At 34.9% G+C, this 9,385-nt stretch overlaps 1 protein-coding gene across 5 annotated transcripts in view; it reads left to right on the top strand.

Annotated features, from left to right (window-relative positions):
• Positions 1-8,774, top strand: part of PTPN12 (protein tyrosine phosphatase non-receptor type 12) — a 101,331-nt gene extending 92,557 nt beyond the window's left edge. For all 5 annotated transcript variants that reach the window (XM_027071741.2, XM_027071742.2, XM_053218568.1 and 2 more), the window contains 5 exons: positions 2,962-3,039; positions 3,867-3,934; positions 4,867-4,897; positions 7,767-7,874; positions 8,097-8,774. In XM_027071741.2, the coding sequence (XP_026927542.2) occupies positions 2,962-3,039; positions 3,867-3,934; positions 4,867-4,897; positions 7,767-7,874; positions 8,097-8,158 (347 nt within the window). In that variant the 3' untranslated portion in view covers positions 8,159-8,774. The remainder of the gene's footprint in view (positions 1-2,961; positions 3,040-3,866; positions 3,935-4,866; positions 4,898-7,766; positions 7,875-8,096) is intronic.
• Positions 8,775-9,385: the final 611 nt, after the last annotated feature.

Here is a 9,385-nt window from a genome sequence, read left to right as displayed (position 1 = left end):
ACAGTAAATATTACTTAACCAGTTTGCCATAATTTAAGACTGTTAATATCTTTTTCTTCCTCAAATTCAGAGCTTGAAAAATAACTGCCAAGTTGTAACTACACAAGAAAATGGGTTGATGAGAAATTTTTATTTTGGGCTTTTGAAGTATATCAAGCATGCATCTATCTTATACCTAGGAAATACATTTTTTTTTAACCATTGGTAGAAATAGAATTTTGGTGTGAGGGCAGGAAGGATGCAAGATATGATATGCTCATTAAAAGTTTTTGCCACCTGACCAGTCTTTCGGTGATAATAGAAAAATTTCCTTCAGAATACAAAATACTGGGACGCCTGGGTGGCTCAGTCGGTTAGGCATCCAAATTTGGCTCAGGTCATGACCTCATGATTCCTGAGTTTGGAACCCCGCGTGGGGCTCTGTGTTGACAGCTCAGAGCCTGGAGCCTGCTTTAGATTCTATGTTTCCCTCTCTCTGCCCCTCCCCTACTCGCACTGTGTGTGTGTGTGTCTCAAAAATAAACATTAAAAAATAATGCAAAGTACTGTATAAGGATATTTAAGTCATCCTGTTGTATACTAGCTCACTTCTCAGCATTTTATTTGTATTTCAAAGCAAAGATAGTTCTAAATGTGACTTTTGATTTCTTTTTGCCCTATCCAAACTATGCTAAATGAGTTTGGTATTAACTGAAGATTTTCCTGTGTTAGTGTTCTGTGCTGCAAGCAGTCCTGTTTTTGATGTTACTAGTTACTTTGTAGATGAACCATTGGCACAAGAATTAGATTTTTGTTTCCTTGTTTGTTTTAGAACTTGCTAGGGAGTTAGAACAATTTTATTTTGATACCTAAAAACCTTTTGCATAAGTTATTGCCTGGCAAAAATTATTGGCTATGAATTTTGATTTTAATATTGACTTCAGCCTCCTGAAAGATTTCTCAAACTTGGCTACACTGAGTCCCCATTTAGTGTTATGATTTGCAAAAACCTGTGTAAAATGTGAAGTCTCTGTTTTTGATAACCTCTAAAATAGAAGTTTATAACATAAAGGTGGTCCAGAGATTGAAAGAAAAACATGAAGCTGAAAAGCATGAGCCACAGTTAGAAAATAAAAGTGTTGAATAAAGACTGCCATGAAAAAAAGAGGTATAGAATTTCTGAAAGATACTTAATGTAACCAAGCAAGACTGTCCTTCCTGATTTGTTCACTTAATTATGAAATGGCACCAGAGTGCCAAAATTACGCATCCTTTCCTTCCAACAGCTATCTTTTTTTTTGTGAGCTGTTAATAATAAAAGGACAAGGGGAAGAATGATGATGGCTCAGATTATTACTACTGGATAAGGTGGATGGTTCTTTAATGGTTTCACTTTATATGCAAGAGAGAGTTCCAGTACTAGTGACTGACATACAAAATATTGGACTGGAATTCTTAGTAGGACCCAGAGGCTGTATTTTCTTGGGTCTTTGGCTAAATAAATGTAGGAAGGACAAGAGCAATCATACCTGGCTCATGCTAGTTGAAAACTGAAAAGGCTTTGATTTTCAGTCTCTTTAATGTATAGCCTATCAGATATGGTTAAATAGCAAAGTATTATGGCAAGATTGTTCATTTTTTAAAAAGAGAACAGTTGTCAAGGCCCAGACAAAATAATACAGGATTCTTACATTCCCTTTCTTCACTCCATCCTCCCTAACTGGAGAACCCACACACGGAATTATATCCTCATATTTTCCTTCTTTACCTCCAATGAAACTGCATTTACCCTATGCAGAAAGGCTAACTGATGAGGCTTACTTAGTGCATTATCTTTTCCAAGAGGCAATTTTGTTTTTACTGGTGAAAAGCTTTAATATGGCTTCAGTCAGTATTCTCAGAGTAGGTCATATACCACTGTTCACAAGATTTTAAGCATTAAATGAACATTCAAAAAATGTAATACTTTTATATTAGAAAACAAACACTTCAGATTTGTCATTTTAGTCATTACTGTTTAAAATATGACCAAAGGACACAGTTAAGTTAAAAATGAATGGGACTTAAAAAGTAAATAGTACAGGGGCCCTTGAGTGGCTCAGTCGGTTAAGTGTCCGACTTTGGCTCAGGTCATGATCTCGGGGTTTGTGGGTTTGAGACCCACATTGGGCTCTGTGCTGACAGCTCAGAATCTGGAGCCTGCTTCAGATCCTGTGTCTTCCTGTGTGCCCCTCCACCGCTCATGCTGTTTCTCAAAAATGAGTATTAAAAAAAAAAATTAAAAAAAATAGAGGACAGATGGTGGTATGTGGTATGGCAAAACTCATGAAGAGAGTTAAGCAATTGATTCCAGTTTGGGAAACACTGGCTTGAGTCAAATGACCAAAGGTTTCCTTTGTGTACTCAAAACATCATCTGCAAGCCCAAACGAGATGTCCCTTGCCCACTGGCTTTTCTACTGAAGGCTGTCTTCAGACTGAGAGGACAGTGACTGATGTCTGCAGGGTATCAGGAAAGTCAGGAATTATTTTCTCTGCGCAGCAGTGAATGAGTTCATTCCGCTTTGCTCATTAAATAATACTTGGTAACAAGTTGAGTAGTGAGGATTTCTTGTTTGTTATTTGCATTTTTAAAAACTGATTTCTCTTAGGGGCACATGGGTGGCTCAGTTGGTTAAGTGTCCAGTTTTGGCTCAGGTCCCGATCTCATGGTTCAGGAGTTCGAGCCCTGCATTGGGCTCTCTGCTGTCAGCATAGAGTCTGCTTCAGATCCTCTATCTCCCTCTCTCTGCCCCTCCCCCACTCGTGCGTTCTCTCTCAAAAATAAACATTTTTTAAAAATAAACACTAAAAACTGGTTCTTAAGATAATTGTGGAAATGACTTTTCTCTCTTATATTAGTTTAGATAACAAGTTCATTTTTAATGAGTTAATATTCTTTAACAAGTTCATAATTTGTCTGAATTTTATGTATTTAATATAGATGTTGATGTTAGTGAAGATTCACCTCCTCCCCTACCTGAAAGAACTCCTGAATCCTTTGTGTTAGCAAGTGAACATAGTGAGTGTCTCTTCTGCTTTTTTATTATTGTACTGTAATAATAAACTCTGAAAAACATGGCTTATTTTAGTCTAGTTGCTATTGAGCTGCATAATTAAATTCAAAAAAAGGTTTGACTTGATATTGACAAATGTTTTTAACTCCTTGAATGAAAAATACTTTAAAATATTTTTTGTTTGCTAAGATTGCTAAAATGGCTGCATTTATATTAGATACTATAATTTACTTAAATGTATTTATAACTGTGTTTGTAAGTTGGTGTCTTTTCATTCATTAAAAATAGCATTTATTAAAAGACATTAATTGCTTCACTGGGTGCCAGTTTAGGTAAGTAAATATTTAATTTGGGTTGTAGTTGGGCATCAACTCAGTTGGTGTTAACTGAAGGACACTTAAGGCCACATGAGTATCACTGAGAACTGGGAGAAAGTGATATTTCAAAGTCTTGATAATATATTTCTTTTCTGTCTCATCTTAAAAAAAAAGAGTACAGAAACAGCTTAATATATTTACAGTGTCTCATGCTTGGTGGGGTCCTCCCTAATTTTACCTAAGTTACCTTTTACCAATATTTTATTAATTTTAACTGATTTCAAGAATGTGGAAAGTGAAGCCATATACTTCAGTACTACTAAATACATCTAAGTCTGCCACATGTATACATTATCATGAGCTTATAACAGTAAACTATATTTTCTTAAATTAATAGAAATAAAATATTTTATGGAAGTGATCATTTCTAAAAATCTATAGGGTCTATTTTTGCATCTTTAATGCAAGAAATTCAGGAATTAAAGATGTTAATTGTAAGATTTTATTTTTCTCAGATACATCTATGAGATCTGAATGGAGTGAACCTCAAAGTCAGGAACAGTCCGAACAAAAAATATCTGAAGTGAGTCCTTTTGGGATTGGAACAGCTATAACTTAGTATTTTTGTTCTTTTGTTAATTTATCTTATAGTTGTTTAATAACTGTCACCTTAAGACTATTAAATATAACTTTTGATCAGCATTTCTTATGGTAAGATTTCAGATGAAAACCCTACATAAAATGTGAGATCTGAAATTTTTAAAAAGGGCAACATGATCTACATATGGCCATCACAGAGTATTATTTTCCTAGACTGCTTTTAAAATCTGTAAATTACTCCATGTTTTAAGTCATTTTGGAAGTGTGAATGGAACAGGAGTTAACATTTTCAGGGTCATAGTACTTTCTTAGAATTTGTTCCTTCCATTATAACACTAAGTACATAGTCCCATCCTTTGGTTTGTCTGGTTACATGAGGTTTCCTTTTCACATTCAGCAAATGTTTGACAGCTAAATATATTAGCCATGTTTCCATACCATTTTTCATCAATATTAACATTTTTCATATTTCCCCCATATTTTAATATCCCCCAAATTAGGGCACATCTTACAATGATTAAGAAACATACTTTACTTGGCATATATAAAATAGTGGTAACCTGTAATAATGATGTTATTTATGTGTTACAATGTATATCATAATTTGATGAATATGGTAGAATATGGGCAAAATGGGAGTTGTGTGTATGTTCCTTTGTGTAGTTGCTCCTGCATTTTCAGTTTCCATCCACAAGGAAAAAGTAATTCCCCTATCTTTTTATTCCCAGTATAAAATACTGTAACATTTAAAAATTTTAAGCCTAATTGAAAACACCATTGTTTTCTTTCCCTTTAACACTGAGAATTTTGGTGGATCTTGACTTCTTGGGATATACAGTCTTAACAGACCACATTTTCTATTATTTCTTCTAAAAGAGATATATTGTAATAGTTATTAAAATGTCTTCCTTTTAGGGCTTGACAACCCCTGGAAGTGAAAAATGTGGTAAGTTAGATTTTGTTTCTTTCTGTTATAGAGAGAGAGAGATTAATCTCCATAAAATAGCATGCCTCATGGTGTGTGTTATTTACTTGGTTATTTCTGTATGTGAGAATATGTAGGACACTTCTAGAACCTGAACTGTGTAGTATAATTATTTCAAATTAATTATTGTATCAGATATTATTATTAATCTGGAAAGTAACAGCATTTATTATTGGTAGTTACAGGCTAATAGGAAAGAAATTATTTTTAAAATATTTTTATTTTCTGTTGTTTATAAAAACATTTAGAATCTAGATCTGACAGTGGTTTGAATAAATGTCCCAAATTAACCTAGATTATTGAACTGGAGCTCTAAAAACTGTTTTGGAATTCTTCCTTGTAGGACTTCCGCATTTATGAAGATCAATAAGATTATGTAGCTCAACCCACTGTTCCAATGCCAAGTTAGAATATTTTTCTGCCACATTACTTGTACTATCATAGTAAAATACATCAAGTTATTATTAATTCTTATAAATCAGTGACCATGAAAGCAGCTTATCAGACGTCCTAGCCTAGGGGCACCTGGTGGCTCAGTTGGTTGACCGTCCACATCTGACTCTTGGTTTCAGTTCAGGTCATGATCCCAGGGTTGTGGGATTGAGCCCTGCATCCGGCTCCATGCTGAGTGTGGAGCCTCCTTGAGATTCTCTCTCTTTCTCCCTCTGCCCTTCTGCCCCACTCACGTGCTCTCTTTCTCTCTCTCTAAAATAAAAATTAAAAACAGCAGCAACAACAAAACATCCTAGCCTGTACAATTCCCTCAGTTTATCTATCATCTGCCCTTACCCTCCATTCTGCTTCAGTTGCTCTCTCCCTGCATCTTTGACTAATGGGGCTCCATTCCATCTTATACATTTTTAATACTCTGTCTACTAGCTGAGGCAACTTAAGGAAAAGAACAGAATAGGGCTTTAGAGTCAAGTCTACCTGGTTTACAATTTCATTTTTACCATTCTACTTACTATATGACTTCAGGCAAGTTACCTTATCTTAGCCTCAGTTTTTTTTCTCTGTGAAATGGAAATAATAGTACCTACCCTAAAAAACTGTTGTGAGGACTTATTTAAACCACATATATGGGCTATCAAACACTGTGGTTGGCACATGATAGGCACTCAAAATGGAAGCAATAGTATTACTACTATCTTTATTATATTAATACTGCTGCTATTGTGGATCCTTGAATCTTTTTTTTTTTCTAATGTATGTTAACTACTTTCTGGTTTCTCTTCTGTATCCAATCTAGATACTATTCCTCCATTACTCTAGTCCTACTCTAAATTATCCTCTAGTTTCTTTCCCCTAACTCCTGTGCCATTTTATTTTATCCCTCAAGATTCCTGAATACTGCTGGGGAACATTATTCCGTTTTCCAGATGAGCCTACAGTACTGGATCTTCATCCACAGTTGGGCCCCCAGCTTTGCTTGGTTATCTTATCTGCTCTAGCTGGCACACTTTCTATTTTCCTTGAGTTTTCCAATCTTTACTTTCTTCTGAAATCAATCCTACTGACTCTTGTTCAGTAGATGACCTTTTATTTAACCGAGAAAACTGAGGCCTTTTGACTAGGTCATCATTTCTTCCTAGAAGCCAGTCCTTGAATAGCTCACCACCACTGGGTTTCACCTCCATACCTCTTCTGTCTGTTCCATTGCACTCTGCATCATTTTACTGTAAAACTTACCACACTACTACAATAATACGCTTGTCAGTCTCTCCTACTAGCCTAGGCCTTGACTTATTTTTATTCTGACCTTGAGCTAAACAAATAACATTTACATTAAAAAAATTTTTTTTAATGTTCATTTATTTTGAGAGGGATAGAGCACGAAGAAGGGAGGGGCAGAGAGGGAGGGAGACTGAGAATCCCAAGTACACTGTCAGCGTGGAGTCAGACACAGGCTCGAACTCATGAACTGTAAGATGATGACCTGAGCCGAAATCAAGAGTCACATGCTCAACCAACCGAGCCACCCAGGAGCCCCATAACTTTTACATTTTTAAAGAACTGTTTAGGGGCTTTGGCTGGCTCATTCAGTAGAGCTGGCTCATGAGTTCAAGCCCCACATTGGATGTAGTACTTATTAAAAAAAACAAACTTAAAAACAAAAATCAATGAAGAAGAGGTGACAGAAACTGTATGTTGCTTATAAGGCCTAAAATTTATTTTCTAGTCCTTTATAGAAAAAGTTTCCTGAACTCTGTTTAAACTACAAGCACCAAAGGACAAGGGTCATGTATTATTTGACTTGAATTCCAAGTTTCCATAAGTTTCTTAGAGAGTTATAGAGGATATGATAATGGTTGTGAAAGAATAAATCATAGTAGTTAATTTCTTTTGTTGCTAATCTTATGCACTGGGGATTAAGTAAGTAAACTAAAATGTAATTGATGTAAATCTTTCAAAGAATTACTACTGTTAGAAGCCAGTAGTTCATCAATTAACTATGAACTTGATTGCCATTGATTTCCATATAAAAGCAGTTCACTTGCTATTATTGCCTTAGGACATCGGCACATAGTATAACTACTTTAAGGAAATATAATATAGCAAGATTGAAGTTTATTAAATAAAGTTTTAAGAGCATAAGGAGAATCCATACATTGCAGAACTACTCACTGAAGATGTCTAAGTGCCCTTGAGAACACCTAACATGATTTCCTGTGTTCGTCACTGCATTTATATTTATCTGGGCCTCTGAAATTATGATGTCCAAGAGAGAAAACTTGCTCTTTTAATTTAATACACACATTAAAATCATTAGAGGATTCTATATATGATGCTACAAATGATGGTGATTAACAATCTTTATTTTGCATTTTAGATCATCCAGCAGGAGGTATTCACACAGAGACTTGTACAGAATGTCCACCTATTTTCAGTAACAAGAAAGACCAACTATCAGAAAGTCCAACAGAGGCCACAGATATTGGTAATTTGTTTACTAAATAATTTAAAAACTTTATGTAGTTAATGCTGGCAAGAATGAGAAAAGGGTATTTGCCATCGTTTCAGGCTTTCCTTAGAAAGGCAAAGTTTATCAAACTTTGTGCTATGATTTATTCAGGTTCTTAAATACCCAAAGCAAATTAAGAGTTTTTAGTAAATTAAAATACATTTCTGAACACTAATCACTATGGCATTTTGATTATAGGTTTTCGTAATCGCTGTGGAAAACCCAAAGGACCAAGAGATCCACCTTCAGAATGGACATGATTCAGGGAGCTAACAGACACTTTAAATTAGACTGGAAAATTCAAGTGCCACTGAAAGCCAGATTTATAGTATTCCATCTTAAAAACGTGGGACTAACAGCAGTGTAGATTGTTGCCTTAGTATTTTTTTTTGCTAGGACCATCTACCTGCCTTATACTACACTTAGGAAAAAGTATTACATATGGTTTATTTTGTAACTTCAAGTATTATTGCCTTAATGTCTCTTAACCCTGTTACACGCTGCTTGTAGACATGTTAATATAGTAATACTTTTATGATAAATTGAGTTTAAGGACTACTCTTTTGCTAATGTTTTATCATGTATGCATTATTTTGTATATGTACAGGGCAAGTAGGTATATAATTTGATAAAGTTGCAGTCATAAAATATTATTAACAGAAGATGTAAGAAATTTCTGCATGGTCTAAATCTTTGTGTACCTTATTTGTAAATTATTTGCCCTGAAGTTTTAGAAAATAGTTTCTGAATTTTAAAATTGCTGGATTCATGCAGCCAGCGTTGCAGGTTATCAGAGATCAAAGATTGTAATAATAATACATTTTGTAAATTGTAAGCAAAAAGTTATTTTTATATTATATACTGTCTAATTGTCCATCCTAATTGTCCTTGTTTTCATCTAGTCATGGAGATTCAGTAAGTGCCTTGGAACAATATTGAATTCTCTTAGCTCGTGAGTGTGTGTGTGTGTGTGTGTGTGTGTGTGTGTTACTTTAATATTTGAACTCAAGTGGGATTAGAAGACTATCAAAATATATGTATGTTTCAGGATATTTGACCTGCCATTAAAAAAAAAAAAAAACAGAAACAATTTTACAGTGCCTACTTGTCTTGGTTTTTCATTCCTTATTCCAAGGGAATTAGAGTTAGTATCCACCTTCCAGTGTTTAAGTCATGAGTGTGAATGGAGTTTAATCTCTTAATTAAAGAATTCCAATACTTCTAATTCTAATACTTATCCTTGTGTCAGCCCTAGGCATCCTTCTCATTATTGCCTAATAAGATCCAGTAAAACACCAAACAGAGGTAAGGTTAGGAAGGGGGAACTGGTTTCTTCCCATCCTACAACTGGAGCATAGATCCCATCCAGGTGTCCCAAGTTTGAATTCTAACACCAGGGATTAAAGTTAATGTATGTCTATATTTTCCCTCTGCATACGAAAGAGATAAAAGGGGCGCCTGGGTGGCTCTGTCAGTTAAGCCACTGA

This window comes from Acinonyx jubatus, chromosome A2 (genome assembly GCF_027475565.1).
Source record: "Acinonyx jubatus isolate Ajub_Pintada_27869175 chromosome A2, VMU_Ajub_asm_v1.0, whole genome shotgun sequence".
Taxonomy (NCBI): Eukaryota; Metazoa; Chordata; class Mammalia; order Carnivora; family Felidae; genus Acinonyx; species Acinonyx jubatus.
This window is presented reverse-complemented; position numbering and strand designations above follow the sequence as displayed.